The 13,828-nt window shown below is 32.4% G+C and overlaps 1 protein-coding gene across 1 annotated transcript; it reads right to left on the minus strand.

The window, feature by feature from the left end:
- Positions 1 to 3,366: 3,366 nt before the first annotated feature.
- On the minus strand, positions 3,367 to 13,017 carry LOC141450876 (hemocyte protein-glutamine gamma-glutamyltransferase-like). Its single transcript, XM_074121746.1, has 15 exons — positions 12,900 to 13,017; positions 12,538 to 12,657; positions 11,011 to 11,216; positions 10,553 to 10,683; positions 10,335 to 10,467; positions 8,692 to 8,924; positions 6,772 to 6,928; positions 6,246 to 6,464; positions 6,013 to 6,172; positions 5,151 to 5,248; positions 4,876 to 5,048; positions 4,673 to 4,796; positions 4,425 to 4,585; positions 3,930 to 4,066; positions 3,367 to 3,666 (listed from the first exon to the last, which is right to left on the minus strand). Exons 3-15 carry the CDS (start codon positions 11,207 to 11,209, stop codon positions 3,525 to 3,527), a joined length of 2,067 nt encoding a protein of 688 aa, XP_073977847.1. The 5' UTR covers positions 11,210 to 11,216; positions 12,538 to 12,657; positions 12,900 to 13,017; the 3' UTR covers positions 3,367 to 3,524.
- Between the last annotated feature and the right edge of the window lie 811 nt (positions 13,018 to 13,828).

A 13,828-nucleotide genomic window follows, 5' to 3' on the forward strand; every position in this document is an offset into this window, starting at 1 on the left:
TTCCTCAAAAATTTAAATGACACCTCTAAACGCACTCTTCTATCTTTATATAACGAAATATTTACAAGTCATTCATTCCCTTCAGAGTGGCGAACAGCAATAATAATTCCAATTCATAAAGAGGGTAAAGATAAACGCTCACCAAAGAGTTATCGTCCAATAGCACTCACAAGCTGCGTTTGTAAAGTTATGGAGTGTATGGTAAGTAATCGGCTAAATTATTTCTTGGAGTCTAGAAACCTACTTTTACAAAACCAGTTTGGTTTCAGACAGGAACGGTCCACCGCAGAACCTCTTGTGATGTTAGAGCACGAAATCCAAGACGCTTTTGTTCAAAGAAAACAAGTAATAGCGGTGTTCTTTGATATCAAAAACGCCTATGATATGGTATGGAGACGTATGCTATTGGATACTCTAAATCTGTGGGGTGTAAATGGGAACATTCTTATGTTAATAAAAAATTTTTTTGATGGTAGGAAATTCCGAGTAAGATTAGAAACAGCATACTCTAGCCTACATACTACAATGTAATGGCCTCCCCCAAAGGAAGCATTCTGAGTGTTCTTCTTTTTAAAATTGCTATAGATGGGATAACTCGTTATGTACCGAACCCAGTCAAGTCTATCTTATTTGCTGACGACTTTACAATATATCTTACAGTGGACAGTGTAATAGACGGCCAACATACGACATCGTATGTTAACTTAGCACAGTGGTCTCTCAATAATGGGCTTCAATTCTCTCCAGAAAAAAGTAAGTGTGTTGCTTTTTCCAGGCTAAGGCGGCACCAATCTGCCCCCATTCTCCATATCAACGGAATGGCCATAAGTACTGGAAGTACTACCCGGTTTCTCGGCCTCATCTTTGATAAAACCCTTTCTTGGAGAGCACATACGAGTATACAAGATTAAAGAGCCCGAACTAGGAAGTCTCTAAATTTATTGAAGATATTATCCGGTACTCAATGGGGGGAGGATGGAGGAGTAATGATTAAAGTATATCGATCAGTTATTAGATAAAAAATTGACTATGGCTGTTTTGTATAATCATCAGCCAGGATGAACACTCTGAAACAGCTCGACACTATACCCAACCAGGGAATCAGGTTATCTTGATATTGCGGCAGCCAATATGGAGGCTACGGTCTAGAGACATCTGCCGGTTGATGTGATCAGGGAGATCAAAATAAAAGTCCTTCAGGGTTGGCAGGATGAATGGACCTCAGTAACTGGTAACAAACTGAGGGAAATTAAAGATACCGTCACACCCTGGGACACTAGCTACAGAGGTAACAGAAGAAAAAAAGTGGTGTTAGCTCGATTGAGGATCGGCCATACTTGAGTGATCCATGGATATTTAATGAAGAGATGCGGCGCCGACCTGTAGTACCTGTAATGTCCCCCTTACAGTGAAGCATATAATGCTAGACTGTTCCAGGTATAATAGGGGGAGAACATCAAACCGAGCACTACTGATAGAGTCATAAAGTACCTGCAAGATATTCACATATTTAATAAAATTTAGATGTACTGCGTACAAAACAATTAAATTCTTTTTAAAACAATTTACACAACTGATCTAAAGTACCTAACAGATAAAGTACATGCTACAGATAAAATGTACCATTACTGACGTTAATCTTCACAAAGTAAAATTTTATTGGCAACAATTATTTCTGTCCATGCTAAAGAACTTTTATCCTGTCTTTAGATGGACGTCTGAGTCTCAATGTTCTTTGCATACAAGTCCTTGAGAGTGAGAACTGAACTGTTACTTTGTACATCTCGAAAAACTTTGAATAAAATTTGCTAAGTTGAATAGAAATAATAATAATACAAAAATTGTCTGCATGTATATATTTAAGCGAGATCTGTTTTTTCCCAAGCTAATTTATCCATACCATCAATAACTGTCAGAATGTTAGGGCAAATTATTTAAGCTGGTTTATGTGAAGACGGTAAAAATACAGAAAATTAACTATTTTTTCATTTCAAAAAAAAGGTGTGGAAAAAATGATGTTGCTCTAAGCTACTCGCCAACTTCGCTAGATGCTACAGATTGTGTACATCATCAAATTTGCATTGAGTTCGGCAGAGGACGGTCAAAGCGTTTAAATTTCTGTGTTAACACCAACGGACATACCATACAAAATAGTGACGACCGCCACAAACCTTTCTGGACACTGTATTAAATATTTAAGTACACTTTCTAACAGCTTCATTTTTTTTTATTTAAATAACAAAAATCACATTGTTTGTTGATTTAAACTTATCTAATCGTAAGCAAGACTGCTGAAAAGTGTCTTTTAGTAAGTAGGAGTTCATGTTCAGCGAGCATTAGTCTGAATATCTAAATTATTCAACATGTATTGAACCGTGCCACTTCTGAGCTTATTGTGCCACGATTCTGAATATGCTCATCCACACTTTACAAAGGAACTTTGTAAGCCAAATTTTTTTTTTGTAACGAAAAGTAGAGAATACAATAAATTATAAACAAAATTGAAATTATAAATAAATTAAATTTCTAACCTTTCTTTCTATAACTTTGACTTTTATAAGATGATATGATAGACGGTTTAAAAATTAAAATAATTGCATCCATTCATTAACTGCAAGAGATTCTCATCAAAATATGAATTTTAGCACTCTACTTATTCTAAAATGACTTGGATAGATGGTAACTCCCGCTCAATTCACTGAAATAGAACTTTAGCAGATAGCCACTTCTAACCGTTCCTACGAATGCTTTAAAAGTTCTGTGAGTAGAGGTATTGACTGCGCTTGCTTCTGTTGCAAGGGAACTAACCAGATATCTGAAGGAGGAAACGACAGTATCTCAACACCAACTCCAGAAAAGTCCCAAAACGATAATTTGGATAACGACAACCCACAAAGCACATCCAAAGGAGGATTGCTGCGAGGCTGACAACTCCAGAACTCCAACATTCATGAGTTAAAAAACACGACAACATCTGATTTAGGGCCGTTGAGACCCTCGCCCTAAGGCTTTCGACAAATCCTAAGTAATTTAATTAATAAGTGTAATATACTCACCTGATTTGTTTTCTTTTAAACTATGTACAAAGAGATCAAACACTATTTAAAATATTTTTTTGGGATTTTGAGTTGATGGTATCGTGAGTGATTGTGACAGTAGGTTTACCTATTTCTAAATTCTGATTATTGTCAACAATTCAATAATCAGTAATCAGTATTCAATAATCTAAATACTATAAAAGGCAGCTTAACATTTAGTTTTACTTTAAAAATCGTAGAAAATTGATATTACCGCCGTGAGAAATCCAACTGAAGGAAGTCTTGGAAATATTTTACATCCCTTTTCTTTTTAGGGCAAAATAAAATCTCATAATTTATGTGTCATATATTTGTATAATGTATAATCTCTTCATTAATAAAGATAGTACGTTATAAATCATAAAATATGCAAATATAATTATTTTGAGAATTGGAGACAAAAAATATAGAAGAAAATAAAATAATAAACGAGTAAATTTATCAATTTTAAGAGGTAACATCAATCAAAGCAGAGCCCATTATATCTTGCAATTCTTTGGAATAAAATATTGCAACCAAAGTTAACTTTCCTGATGTGGATGGAGTCACTGTAGCCTCCATTTTAAAATTCTCCTCAGGCAGCACGTCTCTGAAAGTGAACAATATATAAATAAATACCATTATTAGAATTGTAATAAATATTCACTGTGTTTTTACCATTTTTTTTAATGGAATCTCTAATTCCGGAATTAGAGAGGTTATAAGCCTAATTAAGTTCAGAATTTGTTTAAAGTTTATCAATTCAAGTCTAGCATGCGTAATTGGAACCTTATTGCAATTATAAATAGTATAACTTCGGACGGTGCTATTAGAGGAAAACGCCAATAAAATTTTTTAAAAAATATTAAAAACCTAAAAGAGTTTTTCTGGTATTTTAGGATCCCTGGGCCATCAAAAGCTAGAACGCATTCAGTTAACTTCTTCTTCAGTGGATTTTTAAGCTGGAAAACAATTTTTCCTTGTTTGCCCACAGAAAGACTTCCAACTGCCTGAAAAATAAAACAACAATAACTTTTCAATGTTTACCTTTATTACCAGTAAGAGAAATTTACAATGGAGTAAGTAAAGTAAGCAGGGATTAACTTTCAACTACCAATTAGGTGCCGTCGAGGGTTGAAGCAAATTCTTAACTTTTAACAATTTTCTAACAAACAAAAAGTTGGTAGTCCATGCGGGATTCGAACTGGAAATCTCCCACTTACAAATCCACAGCTTTACCATCCCTTATTAATTAATAATGTAAATTATCTTATTGATTATAGAAATAACTGGATGCAGAGAAGAGACACAAAGAAGAGCCAAAATGAAAGAAATCAAAGTGTTAATGTAGATGTTAACAGAAAATACCTGAATGGTCAAAGTAGGTTTTATAACTTGGTAGTCTTCTTCTCCAACCCAGGTTTGTTTGGTCTCATCCACAGTAGCAATTAAATACAATTTCAGAAGGCTAAACTCGACTAACTTATCCACGTAATCTTCTGAAGTAATATTAGCTTGGAATTGTTTTTCTGAAATCGTTAAATTAATGAAATTACTATGGAAACAATAGAAGTCATAATTAATTAATTATTGCCTTATAAGTTAATTAAGTTTACTTTCATTCGGTGCAAGTTCAATGGTTTGAACAATTTTTTTAATATTGTGTGCTTTGTTTCCATTATAGTAAAGGCTAAACAAAGTGAAAACTAGTTGCACTTTTCTTTTTTCTCCCACAGTATTCTAAAAATAAATTTTAAAAAATATTAAGCAATAAAGGAGTAAATAGTAATTCAATTAAACATGTGAGAAAAAAAGTTACCTCTATATCCAAAATAATCGTAAAATTTTTGCCTATGTGGATTTTTTCAATTTTAGAAATTGAATATTTAATTTCTTCCAACTGTTTAGCATCTTCTAATTCAAAAACTGCACATGATCTTGAACTGCAATGCATTGCAGCTCTTAGCAAGGCCAGACGTTCTTCTTTTGTGCCTAAATATTTAACAAATAGTCTCTAATTCAAAGAATTAAACATGTATGCTTCAATTTCAATCAAAATTCATTGTTGAAAATAATAATAATGCACTAACAAACCTTCTGGATTCTTGTACTGGTACATAACATCATCTCTATCTCTCTCCCCATTTGGATCAAAGATGTGTGGTCTTTTAGTTAACATCTGGTATCCAACACTAAAACCATTTTTAATAAGAGATTTAATCAACATAACCTCTTTGTAATACGCCAAAAAAAGAGTTTTTAATTTTAGTTTCATCATTCTTCTGTACCAGCGATATAAATCTATTTAAGTCGTATAGTTTTGTGATCTTTATTTTATGGAACAATTAAGGGAATTGAACAATGCGATAGTGATGGATATGATCTAATTGAATGCATGTTTTTCATACTTCTTATTCATAAGAGTTTGATTAATCAGATTGAAGCAGATAATATGTTTTGTTAGGAATGACATGTAAATTATACGAACCTATTACTTCCTTATTACTTTAGTAACAGAAAGGGAAAGTGCTGAAAATATGTAATACATCAGATACAGTACCTGTTAGGATCAATAGTGAAGGAGACCTAGCTTGGACTACTGCAAATGAAAATGTTGAAAGCAGAATATAGACAATATAAGGTGAAGGTAAAGAAAAAAAGGCTAAAGAGGGAAATGTATGGCAGAAGTTTGTGAACGAGATTTCGGGTTTTCCAGAAATGTTGTACCAAATATATACAGAGGTGATCAAAGAATTTGATCAATAACGTGGATGTTGCATCTAAATCAACATGATGACTTTGGTTAGTAACTTTTTTTTCAGGGCACGCTCTTCATCTGACTCAGATAGCGCTGGTGTACCTTTCAAATAATAAAAATAATAAATAAAATAAAAATAAATTCTGATAGGAAATCTGCCTTTCAATTCCGCAATACTAGTTTTTCAAAAGTACTCACTAATTTGTGTCTGTTTTTATTTTTTTAAAGCCAAGTAAAGCTTCTTCATCCTCTTTCCAATCAACTAAATCAGCGTTAACTTCTGAAATTTTTTCAGGAACATCAAAAGCGTATCCAACTTCTCCACGCTTAATAGCTTCTAATGATGAAGGCCCAGTACCTGAATGTCACAAATTATAAGAAATATTTTTGACAAAATAAGTATTTACTTTTATTCATTACTGGTTACTTACTCATCGTAGGATCAACTGCTTGCCATCCGCCATATCCCAATGGTAGATCTGGACGTGCTAACCATACATCAATCCAAGCATGGAAATTCCAAAGCGATTCACCTCTTATTAATTCACCAGCGGCGTCAAAATACTTATCAATTGTTAGTGATTCATCGTAATCTTGGGCAGAAATTATATTAGTTACCACTCTAGCTGGTATCCCCAGGGCACGGCAGACTGCAATTATAATAATAAAATAGGTTATCTAATTAATATTTGTTCGAGTACTCAACTACCGTCCAGGGTAGAGGTTTCACATAGAGTGCCTTCACTCTTTGTCTCAGACTATTCTTATTTCTGTAGAGGTCCGTAATATGTCTCTAGGTATTCAGACTAAACATGTCCAATAAAGCATAAGTGAACCACTTAATTGTATTCTATGAACTTAATACAATTGGCCTAACAGAAAGAAATAATTTCGCTCTCATCCGCAAAAAACTTTGAAGAATAAAAGATATCTTCTTTATAAATTAACTGTTCTCACCTGAACACCCAAGCGAAGCGAAAACCCAACACTGGCCATATTTTACCTTGGAACCAGTTATTGAATATTCTTTCAAAATTGGTGCAGATCCGGTCCACAATGATGGATTGGTCCCACCTTCATAGTCACCACTCCAGTTCCCTTGAAGAATTTTTCGCTAGAATGATTGTTAATTATTATGATCATGTTAATGACATTTGACTTACTCTTCAGGTGATCTCTTGGTAACATGATAGGAAATCGAGGGAACACTTTCGGGATAGCCTAACATCAAATCTCCCTTCAAATCTCAAAAACTCTGAAAATTTTCTCAAGGTTCTAACTTAGGCATTTTCCTCAAACCCACGAACGTCACAAAATATTTTCTTCTAAAATGCATTATTCATTTAATTAAACCGTACACCCACTTGAACTTAAAAAAGTCATTTTAGCATATCCCCCATATCCCCATTCGGCTCCAGAATGTGTATTTCCAGAGAATACTCGATATTAAAATTTACATTACTTCCCCTTACCAGTAAAAGAAAATAAATAAACCAATAAACAAAACAATAACCACAAAGATAAAAAAAAAGAAGTGGAAGATGCTGTACAATAGATGATGAGACGCATGTCAATAATAAATAGCAATATTAACTTCATTAAAGTTTTCATTATTTCTCCACGTTTCTATCTTTCAATGCTATTCTCCAATAATAGAAATATAGTTATACCTAATTTTCAAGATTTAATACAAATCTACCAAAAAAACTATCTTGTTCATTCGTCTAAATTTTCATAATTAACTAGATTGCAGCATTAGTTGGATTGTAGTCAGCAATTGAACTCTGATAGCATGTCCAAAATAATGAGAAGCTAAGTTTTTTTTGGCTAATCCGTGACTGAGTTAAATCGCATCAAAAAACTTCCTTTTTTCCTTCAATTTCCTTGAGATTTTAACTGTAATGAACCTATTAAATAGAAATCCATAGAAAAAAGATAAAAAAAACCCACATAGATAAGGATTAACCAATAGAAATCAAGATTAAACATGAGATTAAAGACTAAGTTTCACAATAAATATTAAATACCCTCAAGAGTGCAGCCATTTACGTCATCGGTACTGTTATTACAGTAAAAGGTTGGAGGTCAGTTATTTCATTCAATTCAAAGACAACAGACTTTAGAAGTGCTATAACTTATTTATATTATGTGAATTCTATAGCTGAATTCCTTACGACATGATTAGTATTTCCATTTTCCAGTTTTATCTAAATCAAAATTATAGAAAAATTACAACTCAGAAAGTTATATCCTACAATTAAGTTAAGTTGGCTCTTAATCCCCTATCAGTTCAGATTCTTAGTTCATCGTTCAACAAACCTAAGTTGTGAACGCAATTGTTTTTTTCTTTGAGCTAAAGCATTATTGCCTTGTGATATGGTTCTAGCACGAAGCTCGCTGAAGAATTTCAAGGTCGTACTCTGGATCTTATATTTTTGAGTCATGAATCTGCCTACTTCTGTGTATTCCCAGTTCATTCAGGCGTTCTCCAAACTTAATAATCTTGACAAAAATAATCTTAACTTGACAAAAGACTTCACCTGGAACCCTCATACCGAGCAGAAAAGAGTATAAACCAACAATTTCAATAAACTATTCTTAAGACTTCTTGATATATACTTAAAATTTTCTGCTATAAACTAAAAACTAGTATCCCTACTGCTTATTAGACCAATAACTTGGACTTACGAACTTTGTACGATACTTTGTACTACTAAGAGTTCTGTCAGCAAATTCAGGAATAATTGAATAAAAAATTCTTAGGATAATAATAATAATAAAATAAGGAAAACAACCTCGTTAAATATTGATTGCATTTCTTAAATTAATTTTTTAAGAAAGATTTTATGAAGAAATTATTTTTTTGGAAATAGTTACCACTCCTGAACATGCTCTGGAAACATAGATTGGGTCACATCTTTTGTTATAAGGAAATTCTTGCCACGTTGGCTCCAATACTTTGCGACAGATAGACAATACATGTGCTTCAAACTGACCGAACAACCATTGGCGGCCTACGGATGACACCTGATTACCAACGTACACCTTGCCAACGTCATTCATTACGTATTCTTCCAGCAGATGAGTATCAGGCATATACACGGTATCATCTACAACAGTACAAATACTCTAGTTATTCCTTTTTATTCTTTTTACAAGAATATTCTGAGCACACTTTCAAGTGTAAGTACGGGCTTAAAAGATTTGCCAAGATAAAATAGAAAATAATAAAATATCCATTAGCGATCGATGACAAATTAAAGCCATTCAATGTCAGATTGACATGCTGCAAAATTGAGAAGCTAGATTCTCGAAGCTAGAGAAGTACGCCTTGCTTATGATTTCGTGTCATTATTTTATCCTAAAATTCAATCATTTAAAAGTACCTAGAGGAGAAAAAGAAATTGCAAGTGTTCCATACCAGGAGATTAATTCAGCATACAGTAGGAGTAGGTCTATTTTATCTAGGTAAAGTTTTTCCTCATAATTCAAGGCGTTGACAAAAATATATTATTCATCGGTGGCTTCTCTGACACATTGAACTAATTATATTGGACTCTAATAAATTCATCTGGATATTACATAATTGTAAGCAACCTTTTTTTAAAATTAATATCATTGTATGGCAGAAATTAGTTTCTACCTCAAGAAGTTGATCATTTGTTTCCCCTACTGATGAAACCATTGGTAACGCACATTTCATTGCTGGTAGCATGGGCCTCATTCTCTTGTTAAATTTCGTTAAATTCTTGGGCAAACTTTCCTTCCACCTGTTCTTGGGGCGCCCCCTCGATTGCACCATATTAAACTTTCCGTTCAATATTATTTTTCTTGATAAATATTCCGCTTCCAGCAGTTTCTTCCTATTCTAAGAAGAGTTATTGTCATATTAAATTGATTTCTTAAAATGATCTGTCTTACTGTTCAAAAGTATCTGCTGCAAAGAAGGGATAATTTTCCTTTTTTCTAAGAAGTGTTCTTTATTCCCATATCCGTTACATTAAATGGATGTTCAAGTGAATATCTAAATTTGACGTTTAAGAGGATTCGTAGAAAAATTTCATTTGTTATGGTGGCGTGAGTTTCCTTAATAAAGGGTTTTATTCTATTGCTAAGTTTTTGACTGAGAAATTTGCTTTATATCCACATTAAGTGGATGATTTAATGGTGAATAATCATTGAACCACAAAATGATTGAAGGCAAATAAGACGAACAGAAATCTAGTTCAAATTATTCATAATTTTGTTACTTTCTATCTTCCCAGATTCAAATTAATAAATAAATAAAAGAATATTTTGAACTCCTATAAAATGTGAATCGCTTTATTGAACCCTTATGAAGTTAATTTAATGGAAAGTTTGTATTTATATAAATTAAAGAGACTTGATTAAAAAAGTTTTGAAGCTAAGGAACGTTTACATCTGGGAAGTATAATATTATTTTAAAACAGAATATGTAATACCATAGATGATTTTAACGGTGTCTAATTAAATTATTTGAAGAAAATTAAAATATTTACTCTTATTCCATGGATTAAACAGTATGTACACTAAATCTGGATGCTCATATGTTGATCCACCAAGACGTGATCTAAGATCGAGTTTAATTTTAATTGTCCACGCTCCGACAGCGCAAATAACGGGAGTTTTCATCTGGAAATTTCATGGATTAAGAAAGTTTTAATTTTTTATGTTTGAATTAAAAAATCAAATAAATTTGAATAAATGTGAGGCTTACTTTTAATTTTAGAGATTTTCCTTCATTTTTGATGGTTCTGAGAGACCACACGTTCGGATCGTCGGCCAAATCTTCGCTATCAACCAGCCAGGCACCACCTCTAGGAGACTGAGGCTTTTTCTCTTCATCTTCTGCACATCAATTAAAGAAAACAAAATTTAGGGAAGGAATTGTTTGTATAATATCATTAGTTATCATTTTACTGGTCTCATTCATTTTTTATGAATTATTTTTTGCCAAAGTTTCAGGGCTATCTTCAATGGCTAAACATAGGTAATGCATATTAATTATACATCAATTAACATTTATCACAATACATAATTCATATAAAAGTTTTAAGAATTTTAGCTTCCATAACCTACTCTTAAAAATACAACTACAACTTAAAAATTAAACAGTAATAACTTACTTCTTCATTCATATTAATAATGTAAGAACGGGGGGAAAAAACAACGCACCATAGTTAAAGATAATCCTTAATTTGTCCACTTGACTATTGAAAGAACGGTTGCTAAATACAATTTCCAAATCAAATTCCTGTCCTCTTCTGAATATAGCAGTTGGTGGGCTCAAATGTACGGCTTCAAATTTGTAAGTGTTATGTGTTTTAGCATTTTCCAAAGGATATAAGTTCACTGAACTCACTTTTAATGCCATTTTTTTTCTGTAAAAAAATAAATCCTAAAATTATCAAAGTGAATAGGCTAACCTCCTTTTTAGGATACAATACAATCTAATCCCTTAGATTAATACTAAATCTGTTTGATTATTTGTTAAGTATAATGTACTTTTTAGTAAAGTAAGGTAAAGTAATTGCCTATTTTTGAAGTGGGGCTAAACGTCAAACCATCAGTTTAATTTATTATTTATAATAAATTCTATTAGTTGAATGTTTTTACTTTAAATATTAGCTCAGGACAGTAAATTATTGTTATACGTTATATGCACCGTGTACAAGGTGTTTGCTAATATGAAATAATTATTTTTTCATTTTAAAAAGAATTTTGGGTCATAATGCAATCTCTTTATTGATGAGTTTGTTTATGAGAATATGTTTATTAATGAAATTAAGCAAATTGTTCACTTTAAGCTGTAAAATAAACTAGTGTTTATTTTAATTACTTTAATAATTAAGTAATTACTTTCAGCTTATTACACTGTGAAGTTCTCGGGTAGCTCCTGGAATGAGAGTGGGAATTCGGGGTACGGTATTTTGGAAAGCCAAGAAAAACAAATGGCATCTTTCAAAAAGAATAATTGAAATACATTTCTGTAGCTAGATTATAAGAAAAGACTTTTCAAACCCGCACATTTTCTCACAATTCAGGTGGCTCTATTGGTTACGAAGTGAGACACTTTATAGATTTTCTTTTGTTTTTATTTTTTGAGTATTGGTACTTATTGTCTGGGATCCTGAGCATTCAAGACAAAGCCTAATGAGACGTCTGGCTGGAAGGGTTCCTAAAGTACGCTCAAAAGGGTATGAACCACATACTGTTCATCAAAATGCCGCAGTGGTGCGCCAATTATCGGCTCACCCAAAAAATGCCGATGGGAGCTGACCGGTCAATCCATGTGGAACCTAATCTAATCTAAATTCTGTCTAATTTTTGGATTAAAAAACTATATTTAGAATGAACACTGTAAACTTACGTGTCTATTCAGAAGCAAAAGAGATGGGCAATTTAAACTAATCTTCTGATTTTTAAAAGGAGATTTAAGAATTTAACTAATGTTCACTGAGAAAAATTCACATTTTAAGCGAATACCCGTAATTGTTAGTAAAAATACTATAAACTAAAGCAATGGTTTAAGGATCGGGGATCATCTTTGACTTTCTCGTGTGTATTAAACGTTTTGGTGCTTAGCATTCGCCTGATGCGCTCCTCTCCTTTAAGTTACTGGGATTAATGTAATATACAGGATAAATAGTTTATATATTTATAGTTTGCTTGGTATAAAAAAACATAAATATTACTACTTACCCAGAGCGTGATTACAATCTGGAATGTTGATTATTTTTGGGCTGCATTTAAATACATTTGTTGATATCACTTTAACAACCACATCCTCTTGGTTTAATTTAATAGCAAGAAATGTGTTTCCTGTAATAGGTGGCACATTTAAATGTAAATTTAGTGATAATACATTTTAGTAAACAATCTCGTGTGAACAATCACGTGACTTTCTCTTAAATAAATTATCTTAAATCTTATTGTATGCACTAAAAATATAATTTACATAATCACTGCACATGTTCGTTTTCAAGTTGAAGGAAACGTACTCATATCAGAAACCTACTTAAATTAATATACCGAAATTAAAATAGAGTTAGAAGAAAACATACTCTTTTTCTTTTATTAATTTAAGGCGCTTCAAATTCTGAAGTCAAATGCGTCAGGAGCTTTTTTACTGTACTAACATTAGGGAGAACATTGTTTATCACCGGACTCCCTCGGAATCCCCGTGTAGAAATTTAGTGCGTTGTCCACTGAGCTAACTTGTTCCTCATAACTAAGTTCACATAAAAGAGTTTGACGCTGCTTAGGAAATGGTGGAGAACTTGTAAAGGTTGCTCTGTTTTGACGCACTTTTGGTGAAACGGTATTCTTGTAACTCGGAATTTTAGTTAGAAATATATTTACTTGGTAAATATTAGAGGAAGCAGAACGTACATCATGCTGTGAAAATCGATTCGCGAAAATAAGTTCACTTCCCTAAGAGCTACACTTAAATAAACATTCATGGTTAAATTTCCAAATAAAAATAATAGCTCTTCATACAAATTTTAATAACTTCAATGTAACCACTTCCAACAAAATAGATATAAACTAAAATATCTATTTGCTAAAGTAACCTTCCATTACCCCAAATACTGAACCTGCAGTTTTCTGTAAAAATAATGAGAAAATTCCCTCTTTTTCTGATGGTTTTACCTTTTTATTTATCAAATTAGATCAACCCATCAGGTACAATTCAGCTTTAGCCTTAATATTAACTAAGACATTCATAAACAGCAAAATTCTATTGAAAATAGGGAACAAATCCTACTTTTTCCAATGGTTTCTACGTCTTATTTAACAAATTAGATCGACCCAATATGTACAATGTAGCATAGGCTGGATATTAACTACTAAAAGAGCAGCGTTATACAGAAAATAGGGAACAAATCCTACTTTTTCTGATGGTTTTTACTTCTTATTATTCAAATTAGATTGACCCAACATATGAGAACCTAGCATTGGCCTCATTATTAGCTATCAAATACTAAAACAG

This window comes from Rhodnius prolixus, unplaced genomic scaffold (genome assembly GCF_049639745.1).
Source record: "Rhodnius prolixus isolate KJV_2025 unplaced genomic scaffold, Rpr scaffold_8, whole genome shotgun sequence".
Taxonomy (NCBI): domain Eukaryota; kingdom Metazoa; phylum Arthropoda; class Insecta; order Hemiptera; family Reduviidae; genus Rhodnius; species Rhodnius prolixus.

Excerpts from the sequence above, each read along its gene's own strand:
- LOC141450876 (XM_074121746.1), bottom strand. The coding sequence starts at position 11,209 with ATGGCATTAAAAGTGAGTTCAGTGAACTTATATCCTTTGGAAAATGCT. Across the intron at positions 8,925-10,334 it reads GTTTAATCCATGGAATAAGA|ATGATACCGTGTATATGCCT; the intron begins GTAAATATTTTA and ends GTACTGTTGTAG. Across the intron at positions 6,173-6,245 it reads AGCAGTTGATCCTACGATGA|GTACTGGGCCTTCATCATTA; the intron begins GTAAGTAACCAG and ends TGTGACATTCAG.